Source organism: Helianthus annuus, chromosome 16 (assembly GCF_002127325.2).
Source record: "Helianthus annuus cultivar XRQ/B chromosome 16, HanXRQr2.0-SUNRISE, whole genome shotgun sequence".
NCBI classification, from domain to species: Eukaryota; Viridiplantae; Streptophyta; class Magnoliopsida; order Asterales; family Asteraceae; genus Helianthus; species Helianthus annuus.
In genome coordinates, this window is record NC_035448.2 from 153218154 (window position 1) to 153242411 (window position 24258).

A 24258-nucleotide genomic window follows, 5' to 3' on the forward strand; every position below is an offset into this window, starting at 1 on the left:
TTACGACTAAGAAGCTTCTCGAGTTCAAACGACACAAAGCAGTTATTGGCTCCAGTATCAAACAAACACGATGCATAAATACCATTCACAAGGAACGTACCATTAACCACGTTGTTGTCATCTTGGGCTTGACGAGCATTGATGTTGAAGGTTCTGGCGTGTGCTGCTTGTTGCTGCTGCTGCTGCTGCTGGGGCTCTTGGTTCACAACCCTGTTCGGGCACATGTTTGCAAAGTGGTTTGGATCACCATATGCAAAGCAGACTCGAGCATTGATCGCGGGTGCCTGAGTTGCTTGTTGGCCTTGCGGGGCTGGGAGTAGAGCTTGGTGAGTAGTGGCAGGAGCGCGGTGTTCCGGAGACCATAGCGATAGTTGGCAGTGAAATGACCATACAAATTGCAATGAGCACAGAAACGACAGGCAAGACCCACCGGATGATGATATGAGCATGTCGGGCAGAGCGGGTGGGGACCTGTGTATGCACGCTTTGCTGGCGGTGCATGAGTAACTGGTGCTGGTCGATGATGAGACTGCTGCTGAGCCGGTACGGCTTGCAGAGGAGCAGCAGTGGTAGTGACAGCACAGTTCTTGTTGCTGGAGCTGCTGTTGTTGTGCTTCTTCTTGCGGCGTGATGACTTAGACGGTTGAGCAGTGGCGGTTTCGGCGGTCGGTGCAGTGGTGGCTTGATGCAGAGACTTGGAGGGCTTATCCCAGAAACCAGCTTTCACTCGCTTGTCGTTGATCTCGGCGGCAAGCAAGTAAGTCTCTTCAATTGATGATGTCTTCGCGGCGTGAACAAAATCGGCAACACAGTCGGGTAGAGCTCGAATGTACTTCTTGATTGCTATCTCTAGCGTCTTGACTTGGTCGGGACAGATAATGCTAAGCTGCTTAATGCGAGCAGTCAGGGCAGCGTTGTCTCCATCCTTCTGCTTAATGTTCCCAAACTCATCCTCCAGCTTTTGGCGTTCATGGGGAGGGCAGAATTCGTCCATTATAATGGCTTTCAGGTCTTCCCAAGTCAGCTCATAAGCTGCATCATTCCCGCGTTTGTTTCGTTCGGCCGTCCACCAGTCTAGATCTCGGGACTGGAAGATGCCAGTTGCGTTTAGGGTACAGAGATTTCCTGGACAACCGCTTTGGCGTAGAGTGACTTCGACGGAACCAAACCATTGAAACATAGTTGTTGGGCCATCTTCTCCGGTGTATTCCTTTGGTCCGCATGCCTTGAACTGTTTGAAGCTGAAAACAGTCTTGGCAGCATCTTTGGGAGCTTCGGTTCTCGACTCCTCAGATGATTTGTTGACGTTCTCGTAAACCTCACTCACAGCTTTTGCTACTTGTTTGGCGATGATAGCAGCAAGACGTTTGTCCCTCTTTTCTTAGCGAGTAAGTGGGGTTCGGTGTCTAGATGACGACATTGTCTGCAACGGATATCGTCGTAGGTCTCAGACACATCATAATTGAATCTCACCTCACACGTCTACTACTTACTAAAGCTTAGGAACACGTTTGAAGCATGTATCACATAAACACATAAGCACATAACCACCGATTCACATAATCACAGAAGCATGTAAGCACGTAGAGTACAGAAGCACATAGTATCACGTAATCACAAAATCACCGAAAGCAGTCAGAATACAAAAACCTATCATTTAAAGCTCGCGAGTCGTTTTAATATAGCAATTGCGTATAATATATCGGATAGTATAGTAATAACGTGTAGCATAATATTGTCCCGATTGTAGTGACTTGTTAGAGTATTAAGGTAGAAGAGCAATGCGGGTTGTGTGTGTCGATCGAAGTGGGTGCAAAAATTGAACAAGTATCAAAATTAAACAGTTAAACATATATAATCTCATAAAATCAGCGAGTCATCAGAGTCAGCAGTTGTGGGCTGAGAATCGAAATATGTAAAAATCGGGAAATAGATTGTCTGCGGTTATTAGACATTGACTACCCAAAGCGATTCGACTATTCTCAAAGACTTGTCATCACATTCCGACTTCGGGATCGGCCCCTGCCTCGATTCTTGGGCATTCGACGCGCATCCCTTGAGCCGTATTATGAGTTCAGGTCGTTGGAGTCCGTCGAGGCTTTGGTGAGAGTTTTGGTAAAAATCCATGGACAAGCCATCAAGGTTAGGGTTTCACCCCTGGCTTGACAACTTCCCCTTGATTTTAGTAAAATAGAGGAGATTATTCATCAAAATATGGATTTCACTCCTGGTTTGGTATAATTCTCCCGTTAAACAAGCGTTCGTTATTGAAAAAGTATAATGAAGAGATCATTGATAAGTTGATAAAATAGCATTGATCAAGCAATTTAGTCGAGAGTTTGCGGTTTCACACCTAATCTTGGCTAAATTGCTTTCTCATTATTGAAAATTCGAGTGCGGTGATAGTGTAGTGTAAGCGAGAATAACGAGATATAGCATGTATGCTCGGTCTGCTGGTTCCTAACTATAGTCTAGGTCTCTAAGACATCGACCCGGACTAGGTCGAGTCTTGCCTAATTCCCTATAGTTATGGCTCTGATAACAATCTGTCACACCCCAACCGATGGCGGAATCATCGGGGCGCGGCACTGAGCGAAAAGATTCTCCAGAAGTTCCATAACAATTATCATTACTATTTAATTTAAATAAGATGTCCCATACCGTATCTCAAATAGTAAACAAATTATTACAAATAAAATCCAGGCAAATATTCTATTCCGACAACTCAAATTTAAATAAACAGCAATTGTTTATCTGCTTCTAGAGACCCTTAATTGGACTAATACAGACAACTATTTGTTGGGCTCTAGAGCTTTATTCTAGCCTCGCTTTCCTAGCAGTTAAGCATCTTAAGCACCTGTTAGATACGTTAAAATAAAGTCAATACATAAAATGTAAAGGTGAGCATACAAGTTTGATAATAGCATAATAGAGTTCGAAATAGTTTACGCATAACCAGCACGTACACAGAGGAAAACGAAGCATGTTAATTATCGACATGGATCTATCGATACCAATGACTGCGGGTTGACTGCCCGAGGCAGTTCGCAATACATGATTACCACCGTAATCCATGCAAGTAATTGTCCTTAACAACCCGCGTGTGAACGGGTGCTGAGTCCAAACTATAGTACTATCGTCGTTAAGGCAGGTAGACAACATTCCACGTGTAAACATAACAACAAGCATTCATTTAGTCACGTAATACATGCGGTAACGGTTAGCGTTTAAAATGTTGCGTAGTGTGTTCGATGTGATTTTGTATAAGTAATGTATGTAACACCCAAAAGTGCTGAAAGCAAAAAGGGATCGAGTATACTCACAGCGGTTGATGGATTGAAGGGAGCGCTTGAGAGTAGGGTTAGCCTGAATAGTTCGATAGTGTAACGATAAGCAACGTGTAAAACGAAAACAAGTGTTGGAGGGTCGGACAGCTGGTCGATCGGACGATAGTCCGATCGGTCGGCTGACCGTTCGGTTGACAGTCCATTCGGACAGCTGTCCGGTCGGTGGGTAGGTCGATCGGGTGGCTGTTCGAGTGGATTGTTTCTTCCTTTGAGAAGGATGTGTTTGTGTATGATGGTTTGACCTTTTAAAGTTTTTGTTGTAGCATTTGAAAATATTGAAGTGTCTTTACCTTTCAGGTCGGTCGATCAGACGGTCGTTCGATCGGCTGGCAACCCGATCGGCTAGGTACCTCAGCAAAACAAGTTCTCAGCAGGGTGTCACCTGATTGGATGGCTGTTCGATTGGGTGGCACTCCTAGTGCGTCGAACATGATGAAAAATCGATTAAGTGTTGAAGTATAGTATCTCATGATCCGAAGAGTAATCCAATCGGACGGTACTCTGATCGATCAGTAGTTCGTTCAATACTCAACTTCAAAAGAATAAATTGATGAAGTGTGGGGACATGTGCTAGCCGATCGGCTGGCTGTCCGTTCGGACAACACTCCGATCGGTCAGCACCCTGACCTGGTCGGCCTGTTCGTTTAGCACTTGGTTATTCTGAATATTTGTCGTTTTATCGAGGTATTTGGAGAACGAGTCAAACCACAGAAACTCGTCTCTACTTGGTTCTCCTGATCGGACAGGAATCACCCAAACCCGGTCAGTGACTGTTCGGGGCGGTTGTTTAATGTTTAATCCGAAATCGGTGAACCTCGTGGAAAGAATCCGGTTCTTGAACCGCACAACCACTAGAATGATTAGTAAGTCGGTACAAGCTCCGTCTCTATCGGTTTGAAGGCATTGAATGTAGAACAGTTGAAAGAAGGTTGGAAAACCATCCTTCAATCCTTTTCACCGTGTATATGTTTAGATCTCTGAAAGATCTTTGTTTGTTTATGTGGAAATCGGCTAGATCCAAGTTATTCTTGGTGGATTAAGGTCAAAACATGAAGTTCTTCAAGAACACCATGATGACATCACCCTAGAACACTTGAATCTTGATGATTTCACGGTTAGAAATCAAGATTTGAAAGATAGAAAGGTGTAGGAGTGTGTGTAGATCAAGAAAGTACAAGATTTAGGACGAAATCTTACCGGAATTGAGAGAAATCTGAGAAAAAGCGAGCTGAGCGTGCTGGTCGATCAGAGCTTTCCAAAAGTAGAAAGTTTGACAATGACAGGGGTATTTATAGGATGCCAAAAGAGGTAAAGGCTGACCGATCGGTCGGGCAGCATGATCGGACAGCCTGTCCGATCGGCTGGCTGTTCGATCAGCTGGTAGCCTGATCGATCAGTCGCCTGATTCGAGTGTTCAGTGCGATGATTTTTGGACATTTCGATTTCGATTGCGAGTGATGCGAATGTGATAGAGTTTTCTTTTCAAATTACTTTTAATCCCAACTACTATATCTAACATACAAACATCTATATCTTGCACTATCTCTTCTCCACCAATTGTCATAATTCGGTTTCGATTGAGTTCGATTGAGTTTTGATTTCGATTCGATTGATTACCACACATAACATAAAGTAAACATGCACAAGTAACACATACGGCACACACACGTATTGTAACAACCAAAATAGCGTAATTCGAGTTTTCGAGTTCGATGATGATTAGATTAGTTCGATTACTGATTAATTGACTTTATCGCATTGTTACTTCCTACTATTCACAGTCGTAAAGTGATTCGTATCGAGAAATATGCTTCGATTACTTCGATTGTAATTAATTATTCCACATAATACAACTAACGTAAACATAAAATGGACTAATTACAGTCAAAGAAGTCAAAACAGGGATTGAGCAAGGGTGATAGATCGCAATTAGCGATCTTTTCCTCCTTTGACTTCAATCTTGACTTTGACTTTCGAAACACTGGGGTGTTACAGCTGTGTTCTTGATGTCCGGTGGCGGTTGTTGAGAGAAAATAGGGTTTCTTAAGATCTGAAACCAAAAGTGACTAGAGAAGAACCCCTCCTTGGCGAAGACTCCCCAATGAACACTCCCTGTGGACGAAGACCACTCAGGTGCAAGTTTAAGACAATGCTGAAGGGAATGCATCCACATCTAATGCGTCTCCAGGCATCGATTTAGCTGTTGATTTGAATATCAATAATTTGGGTTTTAATGCTCGAATTCCCGATGTTCCAAAAACTCGAATTCATGATACTCATCCTTGGCAGAATATTATAGGAGATGTCCAAAGTGGTGTGCAGACACGTAATCAGCTTCGAAGCAACCAGAATGCTTTGTTGTATTCGGAAATTAGAGAATCCGGGGAGCAGAATGATTGGTCTTTCGCCTGCTATGTTTGTCAAGTTGAGCCGAAGTCATGGAAAGAGGCGATGAAAGACGATTCATGGGTTGAAGCAATGCAGGAAGAACTTCAGCAGTTTCAGAAATTGGGCGTGTGGAAATTGGTTGGCAGGCCCCCGAACTATAAGAAGATTGGTACTCGATGGGTTTACAAGTGCAAAAAGGATGACCAAGGTGTCGTTGTGAGAAATAAAGCGAGATTGGTCGTCCAGGGCTTTAATCAGGTAGAAGGCATTGATTATAATGAAGTTTATGCACCGGTGGCACGTCTTGAGGCGATAAGGATTTTCTTGGCTTATGCGTCCTACAAGAAGTTCATTGTTTATCAGATGGATGTGAAAAGTGCATTTCTTCATGGTGTGGTCGAGGAAGAAGTATATGTTGAGCAATCACCTGGTTTTGAAGATCCGATTCATCCTGACAGAGTTTGGCTTCTAAACAAGGCACTTTATGGTCTTCATCAAGCTCCGAGGGCTTGGTATGAAACGTTGTCTACCTATCTGTTGCAGAATGGTTTTCAGCGTGGGTTGATCGACCGTACTCTCTTCATCAAGGAAAGAAACGAGGATTTGTTGCTGGTTCAAGTGTATGTGGATGACATCATTTTCGAGTCTACAAACAATGAAATGTGCAAAGAATTCGAGCGGGTGATGCAAGAAAAGTTCGAGATGAGTGCTTTGGGAGAAATGAATTTCTTTTTGGGTTTGCAGGTTCATCAGTCTGAAAAAGGGATCTTCATTCATCAGACAAAGTACGTTGGGGATATCTTAAAGTGATTTTAGATGGAAGACTCGAAGCCTGCGGGAACTGCTCTGGCTCAGAATCATAGAATTACTCCTAATGGAACCGGTGAACATGTGGAACCCTCTCTCTATCGTGCTATGATCAGATCTCTCATGTATCTTACCGCTTCAAGGCCCGATATTATGTATCCAACATGTCTTCTTGCTCGTTACTAGTCTAATCCAAAAGTTTCTCATATGATGGCTGTTAAGAGGATTTTTTGTTATCTGAAGGGTTGTCCAGACATAGGTCTGTGGTATCCTAAGGATGATAACTTCGATTTGATTGCATTCAGTGATTCTGATCATGGCGGGTACAAGATTGATGCAAAGTCAACATCAGCGGGATGTCAGTTTTTGGGGAATCGTCTAGTCACGTGGCAATGTAAAAAGAAGACCTGTGTAGCTACTTCAACCTGTGAAGCTGAGTACATTGCTGCCTCAAGTTGTTGCTCCCAAGTCCTGTGGATCCAACAGCAAATGCACGACTACGGTTTTGAATTCCTAACTACTCCTATTGATGTTGATAATTTAGCTGCTTTACAGATCACTCGTAATCCTGTACAGCACTCAAAGACAAAACACATCGAGATAAAGTATCATTTCATACGAGACTGTTATGAAAAGAAACTTATCGATGTTGTGAAAATCCACACCGATGACCAACCTACCGACCTATTTACCAAAGCTTTTGACAAATCACGATTTGACTTTTTAGTAATGGTAAACGGCATTAAGGTCAAGCCAGAGTAAAACCAACATCGGAAAATCATTTTTGTAAATATTTATTTGTGTTTTCTTAATTTCTCGTACTTTTTGCAATTTTAGGGGGAGTAAAAATGAAAAAAACAAAAACATTGAAAAATTTAAAAAATACAAAAACATCGAAAAAATTCAAAAACACAAAAACAATAGAAAAACAAAAATGAGTTTCATGGCGAGAAAAAGAGAAAATGATAGTACATCAGTGGTCTATCGAAACCTCTTTAAAACCTAAAATGAAAAACGATAAGCAGCTCTATATAAGATATATTGGTAGGCTCATAATCATTTTAAAGTGTGCAGGGTGATATAAACCTAAATCGACTGAAGACTGTGTGGGAACCGCTCATTGGCATATGGTCTTGGTACCGAAATTTCATTTGATAGATTGCCGAGGTTCTGAGATACGTGGTCTTTATGTTGTTTATCATCTGGGTATCATAGTTGTTTCTTTTACCGGAAAACAACGGGGACGCAAGTCTAGATATTCCATGATACCATACATACGTGTAAATATCATACAACATACATGATGCATTCGACCTCAATAAGTGATAAACAATCACATCTCCCAATCAATAAGTGATAAAATATCACAGTTATCCGTGAGTCAAGTTCGTCTCTTTGTCTGTACGATGGTACTAACCTGTTCACAGACTCGCTCTTGTGCACTGCATGCATCAAATATCAAGTTCCTCATCAATAAGTGATTTTATCACATAGGGCTTGTATTCACCAAAAAATAAGTGAGTATCTCACATCATATACGTTGAAAACAGATGATAAATGGTATACTCACAAGTAAGATGAACTCTCGTGCATACCTTGATACGGGAATGTGTCATGCGTGGATGAACACCGGTCGGTAAGTATAAATCATACCTTAACGTATCCCATAACCGCAAGTACATCTGATAAGTTGAGCTTAAGTGGACAAAAATACCAATAACCGTTATAGGATGCTTATCTTAATACCCTCGAAACTCGCAAAAGAATGTCTACAATTATTTATTTACCGCTTTCAGTTTCTACATCTCTGTATATATTTATTTACTTGTTTCCGTCTTTATTTTTAAAATTTTCAAAAATGCCAAAAAGATTTTAGGCGTGTTTTAATATAAGCTTTATAAAAACCAAAAAGATTTTATTTCTATTTATTTTTTATTGTACGATGTTGGATCTCGAGTCCTTACCTCCTGAAAACTGATTGTAAGCCGAAAAACAATTGCACCTTCATAAACGGTCAAAATTTAGCAAGTTTTGAAAGTTAAAATCTAAATTGATCAAATTTTTCAGCTTTCAGATTGTCGTCGGTCGGTGTTTGATTGAGAGCTGGTCTCATGTGTTTCATGCGTTGTTTGACTATATTCCAAGCGGTTGTTCTCATTTCGCGTTTAGCTCCGTTGTATGTGCAGATGTGGCACTCAAACAAGCTAAAGGTAAAGATAACGTGTTAGAAGACAAGCTTTGGAATGAAGACATGACATGGATGCAATCAAAGGATCAAGATGATCGAGTTGCAGCTGGCCACTCACCAACACCGAAAGGATCTGAAGTATTGAAGATCGAACCATCACGAGTAGCATCCAAGGGGGAGTTTGTTGATGCACTTTGTGGATGCGGCTCGGTTTGGTTCGACTCGGTTAGGTTCGGCTCAAGACCGATGTCATGACATTCCTCCCTCATGCGCCCCAGAGTTCGACACGCGAAGCACGAAGAGCCGTGAGCTGACATCACCATGATGTCATCTTTTATATAATGAGAATATGAAGTGACTTTAACTCCGCTTGCATGAAGTCTACGAAGTTTAGTCAATATTCATGCATGATACCCTCACAAAGAACCATGTTGGACGAAGACTCTATGTTGGACGAAGACTCCATGTTGGACGAAGACCGAAGGTTGGACGAACTCTCCTTTGTGACGAACATTACATGCCACGAACACTAGGAGTCTTCGTGGTCCAGCTAAGTGTTCATGGCCTAGTAAACACTCTTCGTAGTGTTACTGGGTGTTGGGGCCTATATAAACAAGGACTTTTTCCATAGTTCAATTAAGAGAGTCTTTGTGAAAGTTTGTAAACACTGTGTGTATGTGTGTACTGATTCTCTTCACTTAATCAAAGTTTGTGAATCTTTGGTTACTTTGTGTTTGTTCCTTTTTGCTTTGGTTTGCATACTTATGTGGATTCCGCACTCGTTAGTGTGTTGTAAAGCAAGGAAGCAGGTTTAATCTTGATCCTCAAAGTGAACCTACAGCTATCACCGCTGCCACAACAACTATCGGCACCACCATTACCCTATCTCCACCATCGCCTCCACCACCCAAATAATCACTGCTGGTGCCACAACTATTAGCACCACCATCACCCTAACCACCACCGCTGCTCAATTTGAAAGAGAGAGAGAGATACAGATTTAGAGACCATTGCTGACGTTTGGTTGTTTTTTTTTTCAAAATTTGTTGTTTGTTGAACGGTGACGTTACCTGAGATTCAGATCTGTTGCAAATTATTAAGTGCGCAACTACTATTGTTTGACCAACGATTTGAAGATTATTAAAGAAGATGGTGGCGTGAGTGTCACACCCCCAAAATCCCACACGCGGAGTACCACTGCTTGGGAGCGTGACATGACCAGGATCAAGCCATCAATCATATCAAACATAGCATTTAATAATAATAAAAGTTATTAAGGTAGTTCATCATGACATGATCGATGTTTCAAAACCAAGCATTGTTTAAGTAGCGGAAGCATTGTTGTAAACCCAAGTTAAAAATACTGAAATGTCATAAGTGTCTAACAAAGTAATACGATCCTTGTCCACAACGACCGGCTCCTCTTTGTGCAAGCTCCATGTACCTAACGATCTGCAAGGCATGTAACAGAATGATCAACAAACTAGTTGAGCAAGTTCACAGTAAGTAAGTGCGTAATAGTAAGTAACGGGTGGCTCTACTGGGCCGATAGTAAGTTGTATAGGTGGGGGCCTCCCATGTTATGTGACCACTAGACTATTCGTATCAACTACTCGTATCATCCCTGTTCTTCTTCCGAGAACAGTAGCGCGTATGGGGTGTACGTAGGTTTTACGTACGTATCCTTCACAACCGAGGATAGGAGACGCGGGGGTGTACATGGGTTTCACGTACGTATCCTTTGTACTGAGGATAGAAGTAAGTAATGCGTACACGTAGGTTTTACGTGCGTGCCTGACATCCGAGGCAGTAATTGGCATATGACCACGTAGGTGTTAACCTAACCTACGGAACCGTCCTGACATCCGAGGATCATGGTAGGTGATAGTCTAGGAAAGCATATGTACGTTCTTAGTCAATTGTAACCTTTATCCCATTCCCACGACCCGGGAATCCCATGCCTTAGTAGAAGTGTGAACTCACCTGGGTTTGCTCGGCAGACAGTAAAATGCTCAAGTATACAAGTAAGGGATCAACCACGTCCTATCATGGTTACTTATGCAAGTTAGGTTCGTATAAAGCACGTGGGTTTCTAGCATGTATTGATCATGGCAATTCACACATATTTCATAGCAGTCCAATAACAATCAGTTAAACAGAATCCAAGTGTTCGGCCCAAACAGATAAGTAGTCCAATAACATAACAGTCATAAGATTGGGCCCGTGACAGTGTAGGCCCAATACAATGTACGTGCAGCTAGTCTCGAGTCGCAACGAGGAGGTCTCGAGTCGCAACCGGGATTACGAGTCACAGTAGGAGATTACGAGTCGCAACAGGAGATTGCGAGTCGCAGCAGCTGGTTACGAGTCGCAACAGGTGGTCTCGGTTCGTCATGGTCCGGTTACGAGTCGCAACTGGACTCGCAACCATGGTCTCGGCTTGTGCTGTTGTGGTCTCGAGTGGGGTTCCGACTCGCAATGAGTGATACCGAGTCGCAACCGTGTGTAACTGATTTCCATAATCATAAGCAACAATCATTCCGTAATTTATGCAAACAACTAAGCAGTTTCACAATTCAGATCAAACTTAATAATTTGCAGATTTTTATATCATATTCAACGTGTTCATCTTTAAACAAATGCATAACAGTATCAAGAATAAACAATCGGATCATAATCAAAACATATAGCAATCGGTTGGTTTTAAACCCTATCATGCATCCTAACCGATTAACACAACATGGATCGATTAGAATCAGAATTAACATCAGCCTACAATCCGATTATAATTCAGCACATCAACACACATCATCGAAAGCAATACATAGATCCAGTTTTGATTACTAGCATGAACCTTAATAGGTTGTGTAATAACATTCCTAGTAAACATACACAACATCAAACGATATACTAACCGAGATGAAAACAAGAATCGGGCCGAGAGCTTTAAGGATGGAGATGTGGTCGCCGGTTCCGAGAGAGAGAGAGAGCTTGTGTGTGTTGCTTTGTGGTTGCAAAGGTTGTAAAACTAAAACCCTAAGATGTGTATGTGTACATATACGTAGAGTAGAGTGGGCCGAAGCCCCTCACTTGGGCCATGGTCTCGAGTCAAAGGGTGTGGGCCGCAAAAGTTGTGAGCTTCAATCTAATGTTCGGTTCACAAAACATAACATCTTAGACACGTAACACGTAACATTCATATAAATTAAATCTCGTAAAGCATAACATATTCACATACGGTTCACAAAGTAGGTCTAGAATTCGAGTTGTCACATTATCCCCAACTAATTGGAAATTTCGTCCCGAAATTTGGTATGCACTCACTGAGGAAGCTAGGTAAGTTATAGCGTTCACTGATTTTCCTGGGGTGTCACATCCTCCCCCCGTTGATCTGGAATTTCGTCCCGAAATTCCGAAGTAGTAGCTTCAGCCTCAGTAGTGGTTGCACTGGTTTCGAATAACTGGGGGTACTTTTCTGTCATCCTGTCTTCGCGTTCCCAGGTGTACTCTGGGCCACGTTTGGAGTTCCAACGAACTCGAACAAGAGGGATTCTCTTGTTTTTGAGGACCTTCACATCCCGGTCCGTGATTTCTACTGGTTCCTCAACGAACTGCAGCCGCTCGTCGATAGTGAGTTCCTTAAAAGGAATGATGAGGGTTTCATCTGATAAGCACTTCTTTAGGTTCGATACATGGAAGACATTGTGAACTGCTCCGAGTTCAGCTGGTAGGTTCAACTTGTAGGCTACTTTGCCAATCTTTTCTAAGATTTCGAACGGTCCGACGTACCGCGGATTCAGTTTGCCCCGTTTACCAAAACGTACCACACCCTTCCAGGGTGAAACTTTTAGTAAAACCCGGTCTCCGACCTGAAATTCCAAAGGCTTTCTACGCTTGTCCGCGTAGGCTTTCTGACGGTCGCGTGCTGCCGCCATGCGTTGTCGTATCTGTGCTATCTTTTCTGTGGCGTCCACTACAATCTCTGGACCCGTAATTTGACTATCCCCCACCTCTGCCCAACAGAGAGGTGACCGGCATTTACGCCCGTACAATGCCTCGAATGGAGCGGCTTGAATGCTGGTATGGTAACTATTATTATACGAGAACTCCACCAAAAAGGGAGGTGCTTTTCCCAGCCGTTGCCGAAATCGATAACGCATGCCCTAAGCATGTCTTCAAGTGTTTGAATCGTTCGCTCAGACTGCCCATCCGTCTGAGGATGATATGCTGTGCTCATGTCTAATCGTGAGCCGAAAGATTTATGCATTGCTTGCCATAGCTCTGACGTGAATCGTGCATCGCGATCCGAAATAATAGAGGTGGGCACTCCGTGCCTCGAAACAACTTCTTTAGATAGACGTCTGCGAGAGTGGAGAACTTGTCCGCTTCCTTAATCGGCAGGAAGTGTGCAGACTTGGTGAGTCGATCAACTATGACCCATATTGTATCGTTCCCACGCTGAGATCTAGGTAAGCCTGTAACGAAATCCATGGAAATTTCTTCCCATTTCCATTGCGGTATCTTAGGGTGCTGAAGTAGACCAGCTGGCTTCTGATATTCAACCTTGACTCTCGCACAGGTCAAACATTTTCCAACGTACGTAGCGATGTGGGCCTTCATGCTAGGCCACCAATAAGTAGTGCTGATGTCGTGGTACATTTTATCTGACCCTGGATGTACCGAGTAGCGGGACTTGTGAGCTTCATCCATTACAAGTTCGCGTAAACCGCCATAGAGAGGGACCCAAATCCGGCCCGTTACATAGTAGGCGCCGTCTTCCTTTTGTTCCATTTGTTGTCGTGAGCCGCGTAAGGCTTCAGCCTTGACGTTTTCGGGCTTCAATGCTTCTACCTGAGCATTTCGTATCTGTGCTGGAAGACTAGACTGAATCGTAAGCTGTAGCGCTCGCACGCGCCGAGGTAAAGTGTCTTTTCGACTAAGGGCATCGGCCACAACATTGGCTTTGCCTGGATGGTACTTGATGGCGCATTCGTAGTCGTTAAGTAATTCGACCCATCGTCGTTGACGCATGTTCAAATCCTTCTGCTTAAGGATATGCTCGAGACTCCTGTGATCGGTGTAAATCGTGCACCTGGTACCGTACAGGTAGTGTCGCCATATCTTAAGCGCGAAAACAACAGCTCCCAGTTCTAAGTCGTGCGTCGTGTAGTTCCGTTCATGAACCTTTAGTTGACGAGAAGCGTAGGCTATCACTTTATCACGTTGCATCAACACACATCCAAGACCCTGGATGGATGCATCACAATATACTACGAAGTCTTCTGTGCCTTCTGGCAATGAGAGAATAGGTGCGCTGCAAAGCCTATCCTTTAGATACTGAAAAGCAGTTTCCTGCGTGTTGCCCCAACGGTAGGTGACACCCTTCTGTGTCAGTAGTGTAAGTGGTTGCGCGATCTTTGAAAAGTCTTTAATAAACCGTCTGTAGTAACCCGCCAAACCCAAGAATTGGCGTATTTCCGTTGGCGTACGTGGTGCAGGCCAGTTCCTGATCGAGTCTACCTTGGATGGATCGACGTGAATCCCATCCTTGTTTACCACGTGGCCTAAGAAGTGGACTTCACGAAGCCAGAAGTCGCATTTTGAAAGCTTAGCGTACAACTGTTCCTTTCGAAGGAGTTCCAAAATAAGGCGGAGATGCTGCTCGTGCTCCTCCTGACTCTTGGAGTAAATCAGGATGTCGTCGATGAAAACAATGACGAACTTGTCGAGATAGGGTTTGCACACCCTGTTCATAAGATCCATGAATACTGCAGGTGCGTTCGTAAGTCCGAACGGCATAACCAAGAACTCGTAGTGACCATAACGAGTTCTGAATGCTGTCTTAGAGACGTCCTCCTCGCGGACTCTCAGTTGATGATATCCTGACCGTAGGTCGATCTTGGAATAGTAGCACGACCCTTGCAACTGGTCGAATAAGTCGTCTATGCGTGGAAGAGGATAACGGTTCTTCACCGTCACCTTGTTCAGTTCCCTGTAGTCTATACACATCCTGAACGTACCGTCTTTCTTTTTCACGAAAAGCACTGGAGCTCCCCAAGGCGAAGAGCTTGGACGAATGAAGCCCTTTTCCAAGAGCTCTTGTAGCTGTTTTGACAATTCTTCCAATTCTGATGGAGCTAGACGATATGGTGCGCGAGCTATGGGTGCTGCTCCTGGAGCGAGCTCGATCTGAAATTCAACCTGACGATGAGGCGGTAAGCCAGGTAAATCTTCAGGAAACACCTGAGGGTAATCACGTACAATTGGAATATCCTCCAATTTCTTTTCCTTTGCTGATGCGTCTGAAACAAGAGCCAAAATGGCTGTGTGACCTTTACGTAAGCACTTCTGAGCTTTCAAGAATGAGATGATGCCAACCACAGCACCACTCTTGTCGCCTTGGACTTCGAGAGGTTCCTTACTAGAGCGAGGAATACGAATGATCTTCTCACTGCATAAGATTTCTGCCTGGTGTTGGGATAGCCAATCCATTCCAACCACAACGTCGAAACTACCCAAAACTATGGGAATGAGATCAATAGAGAAGGCTTGACCAGCTAGGATAAGATTACAACCCTGAACTACGTGCGTGGCTTCTAAACTTTTACCGTTAGCTAACTCTACTACATGTTTGGTGGGTAAAAGTGTTGGTGCACGTTTTAGCAGTTGACACATTTTCACAGACATATAGCTTGTATCCGCACCCGAATCAAACAAAACAGTAACGTAAATATTGTCGAGGAGAAACTTACCCATAACAACGTTGGGATCGTTCACTGCGTCGCCTCGACCTAGCACAAAAGCACGACCCCGAGCTTCGTTGCCGTTGTTATTTCCTCCGTTGTTGTTGTTGCCGTTGCCCTGGTTGTTGTTGTTGTTGTTCTGGTTCCTGTTGAGCTGTGGGCAGTGTCTCTTGATGTGGCCTTCAGCACCACAATTGTAGCATCCCTTGTTGCCCTGTTGTTGGTTAGGCTGAGCGTGAGGCTGCTGCTGATTTTGGTTCGCAGGTCGAAGGCTTCTACAGTCTTTGGCCTCGTGACCCATCTTGAGGCATCTTTGACAACGACCCTTGGTACACTGGCCGTTGTGGTGCCTGTTGCAGTTGTTGCACTTTGGAAGATTTCCGCGATATCCACCCTGCCTGTGGCTACCTGACGACTGCTGGTTAGGGCTTTGATAGTTGTCAGTCTTTCGCTGCTGATTCTGGGACTGAACTGAAACTGATGCTTTGCTTGAATCCCCCTCCCATTTCCTCTTATTGTCACTGAGGGTAACGGGAGTAGGTGAAGGAGTGACTGTAGCAGTAGCGCTGACACGCTTAGGCAGTTTATTCTGATCCACTGCCTGATCGGTGATGCGATGAGCGAGACGCTGGATTTCCTGGATGTTGTCGAGGTTAGCCGAGGTAACGTGGCTCTGGATTTCTGGTGCCAGCCCCTTGAGATACATCTCAATGCGCTTGTATGGAGGGTCTACCATAGTTGGACACAGCACGGCCAGCTCGTTTGACCGCTTAGTATACGCTTCAATCTCTGACCCAACCATTTTCAGATTGTACAGCTCGTCTTCTAGCTTGTGAATATCTTCACGCGTGCAATACTCACGCTTGATGAGTTCCTTAAAATCGTTCCAGGGTGTGGCGTTAGCAGCTGCCAACCCCAGAATTTGCACCTGCGCGTTCCACCAGGTTAGCGCGATTCCTTCCAAGGTGCCGGTGGCAAACTTGACCTTGCGAGCCTCAGGGCACTCGCACATCTTGAATACTGATTCTAGCTTCTCGAACCAGTGGAGGAGTCCAACCGCTCCTTCTGTGCCGCTGAAAGAGTTTGGACGACAGTCCATGAAGTTCTTGAAAGTGCAGACAGGTTGCTGCGCGTGTTGACCTATTGTTTACGAATAGGACGAAGTTAAATACGAGAGTGAATGTAGGATCTAGGGATCCTAGTGTGTGCCTATACTGCAGGATATACTACCTGCTTGAGCTGCTGCAACTGCCGCAGCAACTTGGGCTTGAACAAGAGCCTCTAACTGGGCTTGTGTCATGTTGATTCTTCCAGCCATTGATCTTCATGTCAAAAGCGAAATAGGTGAGAAAAGTTCGCGAATAGTGCGATGACAGAAAAGTGTAAGCACGTAAGGGTTCTTAAGCAATAGCAAATAGTGAGCATTGTAGTCTAAGCATATCGCGAGCAAAGTTCTAAGTAATTCTAGCAAGCAGGCAATAAACATAAACCTTATTACCTAGGATGTCGAGTCTTGCACGTGGAGCGAAGCGTCGTTGTGGATCGTTGAGAGCACTTTTCTGGTTATAGTCTGGTTTTAATAAAAACGTTTTCCCGTATTAAAACCAAGTTCTCTATAACCAATGGCTCTGATACCAATCTGTCACACCCCCAAAATCCCACACGCGGAGTACCACCGCTTGGGAGCATGACATGACCAGGATCAAGCCATCAATCATATCAAACATAGCATTTAATAATAATAAAAGTTATTAAGGTAGTTCATCATGACATGATCGATATTTCAAAACCAAGCATTGTTTAAGTAGCGGAAGCATTGTTGTAAACCCAAGTTAAAAATACTGAAATGTCATAAGTGTCTAACAAAGTAATACGATCCTTGTCCACAACGACCGGCTCCTCTTTGTGCAAGCTCCATGTACCTAACGATCTGCAAGGCATGTAACAGAATGATCAACAAACTAGTTGAGCGAGTTCACAGTAAGTAAGTGCGTAACAGTAAGTAACGGGTGGCTCTACTGGGCCGATAGTAAGTTGTATAGGTGGGGGCCTCCCATGTTATGTGACCACTAGACTATTCGTATCAACTACTCGTATCATCCCTGTTCTTCTTCCGAGAACAGTAGCGCGTATGGGGTGTACGTAGGTTTTACGTACGTATCCTTCACAACCGAGGATAGGAGACGCGGGGGTGTACATGGGTTTCACGTACGTATCCTTTGTACTGAGGATAGAAGTAAGTAATGCGTACACGTAGGTTTTACGTGCGTGCCTGACATCCGAGGCAGTAATTGGCATATGACCACGTAGGTGTTAACCTAACCTACGGAACCGTCCTGACATCCGAGGATCATGGTAGGTGATAGTCTAGGAAAGCATATGTACGTTCTTAGTCAATTGTAACCTTTATCCCATTCCCACGACCCGGGAATCCCATGCCTTAGTAGAAGTGTGAACTCACCTGGGTTTGCTCGGCAGACAGTAAAATGCTCAAGTATACAAGTAAGGGATCAACCACGTCCTATCATGGTTACTTATGCAAGTTAGGTTCGTATAAAGCACGTGGGTTTCTAGCATGTATTGATCATGGCAATTCACACATATTTCATAGCAGTCCAATAACAATCAGTTAAACAGAATCCAAGTGTTCGGCCCAAACAGATAAGTAGTCCAATAACATAACAGTCATAAGATTGGGCCCGTGACAGTGTAGGCCCAATACAATGTACGTGCAGCTAGTCTCGAGTCGCAACGAGGAGGTCTCGAGTCGCAACCGGGATTACGAGTCACAGTAGGAGATTACGAGTCGCAACAGGAGATTGCGAGTCGCAGCAGCTGGTTACGAGTCGCAACAGGTGGTCTCGGTTCGTCATGGTCCGGTTACGAGTCGCAACTGGACTCGCAACCATGGTCTCGGCTTGTGCTGTTGTGGTCTCGAGTGGGGTTCCGACTCGCAATGAGTGATACCGAGTCGCAACCGTGTGTAACTGATTTCCATAATCATAAGCAACAATCATTCCGTAATTTATGCAAACAACTAAGCAGTTTCACAATTCAGATCAAACTTAATAATTTGCAGATTTTTATATCATATTCAACGTGTTCATCTTTAAACAAATGCATAACAGTATCAAGAATAAACAATCGGATCATAATCAAAACATATAGCAATCGGTTGGTTTTAAACCCTATCATGCATCCTAACCGATTAACACAACATGGATCGATTAGACTCAGAATTAACATCAGCCTACAATCCGATTATAATTCAGCACATCAACACACATCATCGAAAGCAATACATAGATCCAGTTTTGATTACTAGCATGAACCTTAATAGGTTGTGTAATAACATTCCTAGTAAACATACACAACATCAAACGATATACTAACCGAGATGAAAACAAGAATCGGGACGAGAGCTTTAAGGATGGAGATGTGGTCGCCGGTTCCGAGAGAGAGAGAGAGAGAGCTTGTGTGTGTTGCTTTGTGGTTGCAAAGGTTGTAAAACTAAAACCCTAAGATGTGTATGTGTACATATACGTAGAGTAGAGTGGGCCGAAGCCCCTCACTTGGGCCATGGTCTCGAGTCAAAGGGTGTGGGCTGCAAAAGTTGTGAGCTTCAATCTAATGTTCGGTTCACAAAACATAACATCTTAGACACGTAACACGTAACATTCATATAAATTAAATCTCGTAAAGCATAACATATTCACATACGGTTCACAAAGTAGGTCTAGAATTCGAGTTGTCACAGTGAGAATTGTATGCGGCTGAAAAGATAAGGATTTAGGGTTTGGTTGTGTTTGTTTTAAAGATAAAGAAGAAGAATGGCATCTGAGATTGAAAAGAGGAATCAGAGTTTTGTTTTTGTGTGGCTGATATAGTGAATTGTTTTTTTATTAAAGGTTAGAAAGAAAATAAAAAACATAAAAAGGGTAAATGTCTAAATTAGCCCTTAGTTAACAGAAAAAATAAACCCAGTTAGTGAATTAGATGAAATGGCAAAAACTAACAAACGTGAAGGACAATTTGGCGCAAAAAAAAAAAACTCATTTTGGATGAAACTGGCAAACATGCCCAAACCTCAGGAACGATTTTGGAAATTTACTTAAAAAAATAAGTTAACAAGTGTAAGGTACTAAAAACGCATGAATTTAATAAATGAAAAGTTAAAAAAATAACCAACTTTGAATAAACAAACGGTTCAATGAAATGGAAGATCTGAAAAAGAAATAAACTATTAAAAAAAACGTTTAAAAAATAAACGATCTTTTGTAAACTTTTACTTTAATGTTTCTTTTTTTTAAATCTTACATTTCTTTTGTTTTTTATACACATTGTTTTGTAAAATTAAAAAAAGAACGACTTAAAATGTATGCTGTTTAAAATTATTTATAAAATAAATGATTTTAAAAAAATGGTATAAAATGAAGTGTTTATAAAAACTATAAAACACAGACGACTTTAAAATAGCACTTTTAAAAAACAACTGGTTTAAAAGGAACAATTTTAATAACGATAGATGGTTTAAATAAAATGTAAAAACAATTATCTTTTAAAACGACTTTTATAAAAACAAACGGTTAATGAAAATACATATTTATTTGTATATTTAAAACGTATTTTGTTAAATAATAATCGTGAAAATAACAAAATAATAAAAAAAACTTGAGTAATTGCATTAATATTTCTTTAAAATATTAAAAGAATTTTGTAATTATCAAAAAGAGCCCCTAAGATATATAATGACGTAATTGCCCTTACACTTAATTGCAAAAAAGTAACAAAGTTAGTGTTAAGGGCCAAAACTATTATGAAATACAACATCGGGTTTGATATGTTAACATACTCTTTTTGAGGCTAAAATGGTTAAAATGGATAGACCAAATGGGCCATAACAATAATTTACTATTATTATTATTATTATTATTATTATTATTATTATTATTATTATTATTATTATTATTATTATTATTATTATTATTATTATTATTATTTATAGGTTGTTTGGAGAGTTGCTAACCAGTTCTTTAACATAAAATTTGATTTTTCTATAATAATTAGATGGAACCCCCGCCGCGTTGCGGCCGGTGCTTACTATTCAAGGCGCAATGTATACAAACGTCATACGGAAGACCCACGCGTTACGGCGGTGAAGGTTAAATAACATCAAACACTAAGCATGTAAAACCTATGACAACAAAGAACTTAAGAAACATCGTAAGCTTGAATTATACAAACATGTTTTCGTAAGGAAAACAACATTATAGTGTAAACATGTTACTAACTTGAGAATACACACATCTTGTCATGAGCTCTGAATGGAAAACAATCAATCCATCTGAATAGAAAACAATCAATCCACACATAAACACACTCACATCCTCACATGGTTTAACCAAAACAAAAAGATTTCGAATAAGTTTCTGTCATCTTCATCATCATCCCTTATTCAATGAATTTGAACATATATCAAATGATATCTATATTAACTAATGTATATCAAAATAGTTAATTTACTTGACTTCTCGAGTTTATCTCTCGAGCTTCGAATTCTGCTATCGACTATCGCTGACCTGTTGACCCGATGCCTAATCTCAAGCTTCCAATTTTGCTATTAATATACTATAGGCACAAAGTAATGTTGCCTTGAGATAATCCCATGGAAAATCATGAATGATTTTCATTCAAACTATAAAAACAAAAAAGTTTCATGTTAGTTATCACACCCCAAACAATAATTCAAAGTAAAATCTGATTCTTAGAAAATGAAGCTTAGATCTGCCATACAAATTTTGAAAAAGCTAAATTATATTCATTTCAGACGACAAAAATGGAATTATAACCAGTTTATAAACAGGAAATGATCAGCCCAGTTTGAAACCGGTTCGTGTCGGTTTTAACGGGTTCTAACTGAGGAATCCTCAAACCAATTACAATGGGAGGTTCAGTTAGGTTTGGTTTCAAACTTTTTTAGGACCGATTTCACTCTTTTTTTGCCCAACTCTAATCCCCGGCTCCAACAACCTTTTCTTAAGATAAAAAACATCAATGATGAACCTTTTCTAATTTCTCAAACCATTTTGCTGTGTTCCGGCAAAAAAGAATCTTCAACACGTCTAAAGTCAACCTGAAAATTTCTTTCAATATTCTACAAATTAATATTGATCAACACAAATATAGAAATTTGGATAAATACAGAATCATGTAATTGAAAAAGAAAGAGTTTTTGATGTATATACCTTCAACTAAATTCGTAGGTAATTCAAATAGCAGATGCCTTCACTTCAGATCCCCAATTTGAGGCACTTAAGAAAATCAATTTTTTAGAACAAACCCTAACGCACTAAGCCAAGCCGGTCATCCTACCACCACCTGCTCCGTGTCACATTCTTTGAGATTTGTTGACATGCAGAACCAGATTGGTCACCGGAGAGCTCGCCGGTGGTTCACCATATTTCTGTAACAACGAAAATAGAATAAATGGAAACAACTTAAACCGATCTAACTGAAAAAGAAACTTGCAACTGAATTGAGACTTACCGTAATTCATGAGTGAGTTAAACTGAGTCCCGCCACAACCCTAGATCTCGCCGCCTTAATTTTTTAACTGTACGCATATTTACCGGCATCAACATCATGACACCTTTGTCGGGGGGGGGGGGGTTGTTGAACCGTCTAAAAACACACCACCATCCCTCTCTTGGCCCCAACCGATATCATCGCCGGATTCACCGTCTTCCGTTCTACACGTAGGGGTTGAGCACGCGTCGGATAACCATCGCATATGGTGGCTGGCAGCTCTGCATCTCCGTTCTCTCTCTAGAACTCTCTATTTACACGTATGTGTGTTTGTTTTGTTGGGATAAAGTGAGTGTTTAAATGGTTCAGAAGTTACAAGCAGTTTAAGCATAATAAATCACACAACTGCACAAAACACAGTTTAAGCATAAAGTATAACTACACATAACCTATACATGTTGCAAAATAATAGTATATAATTTATGTTCGCGTTAATTTTGTATATACATCACAGCTTTGTATGATTTTTTGCCTCTCATATAAATATCAAGGTCTCATAAGTTTTAAAACTTTCTTTATTTTGAATTCAACTGGGTTTTCAATATAAAAGTTATTGCAACATCCGAAAGAAAAAAAACGTGTCTTTGAAGTAATGTTGAAAAATATTAAAAAAAAAAGAATTCAATATTGGAGTCGGCATACCATATAAGCAAACTTGAACTTTTTGCATGAGTTGCTCCCATGGGTTCTTAGTGAAATACCTATGATTGGTATAAGATTTTTCAAGAACACCCCAGAAACAGTTAGCAACTCTCCAAGGCACCTATAAATCAAAAACTTGGTTCCTCTTATTTGAGTTTTGTTTTTATGATCAGTAATCTTTTAATTCGGAGTTATCATCGATTATATAACAAAAGATATTATCTATTTGGTTCATATGATAGACGATATACAATTTGGGAGCTAGGAAGATTGCTGTGTTTGGTCTTGCTGAAATAGGGTGCACCCCAATTGAGATAACAAGGTTTGGCACCAGCGGGAAACTTTGCGTAGAGTGGATTAATAACGGGATTAAGCTATTTAATGACAATCTTACAAGACTTGTTGATGATCTCAACTCTAATTATTCAGATGCAAGATTCACTTTCCTCAACGTTACTAGTCTAGCTGCACCATTGGGAGGTAAGGCATGAGCCAGCTGAAGCACGTCGAATTTGATGTGTTTGATCCAAGTTGATTGCAAAATCATATATTTCTTTTTCATCATAGATTATATATATTTACTTGATAGAATGTTTGGATTTTGCAGATCTACCATTACCAACTACTCCTTGTTGTACTCAACTAAGGGATGATGGACAATGTGTTCCTAATTCAAGTCATTGTCTTGTTAGGGATTCGACTCTTTTCTTTGATGGTTTACATCCCACCGAAATCGCGCATCAGGTGATTGCAACAAGGTCATATAAATCATTGCTTCCCACGGATACATATCCATATGATATTAGTCATTTGGCTCGACTTTAACAATTAACATTGAATAAGAATAATGAATAAATGATACATAATCTCTATGTGTTAATTACAAATAAGCAGTTGAAATGATGATAATGACATTTAATAAGGTGAAAAAATAATTTTACGCCTTTCCGCCTTGCAAAGCAATAAGACATTTACGGATGAATACCTGAAGAAATGCGTTTACTTGTCAAATATAGGAAGCAACGACTACATTTATAACTATTTTATGCCTAGTATTTACCCAACGAACAACACATATACTATCGATCAATATGCAACCGCCCTTGTGCAACAGTACTCTCAACAACTAAAGGTATACAGAAACTCTTTTGAGTATGGTATTTGTCACTCTTAAATACTTCTAGTATAAATACTTCTTTTCTCCTCCTCTTTCTTTTTCCAAGCCACTATTAGATGCACTTTAACGTTATTTGTATTCTTATACTGACAAAATAAAGAGTAAATTAATTTTTGAACTCCTGTATTTTAATTGTTTTAACCACTTGAATCTAAAATCAAAAAAGTTTAACGCTCTAAGTCCCTAACCGCTTATTTTATAACGTTTTGAGTCCAATTTTTTAACACTTGTACTTTTGATTTTAGACTTAAGTGTTTAAAACCACTAAAACACATGGACTCAAAACGTTAGACTCGAAGTGTGACAACCCGCAACTTCAGGTTATTTTAACCTAACCACAGTTAATTTAATCATACATTCATCACACTGCATTTAACTAGG

At 41.3% G+C, this 24258-nt stretch overlaps 1 protein-coding gene across 1 annotated transcript in view; it reads left to right on the forward strand.

The window, feature by feature from the left end:
- The window catches only part of LOC110919815 (GDSL esterase/lipase At1g29660), a 33868-nt gene extending 10343 nt beyond the window's left edge, over positions 1–23525 (forward strand). Inside the window, exons 4-5 of the mRNA XM_022164067.2 lie at positions 22943–23180; positions 23308–23525. Coding sequence (XP_022019759.1) covers positions 22943–23180; positions 23308–23525 — 456 coding nt within the window. The remainder of the gene's footprint in view (positions 1–22942; positions 23181–23307) is intronic.
- Positions 23526–24258: the final 733 nt, after the last annotated feature.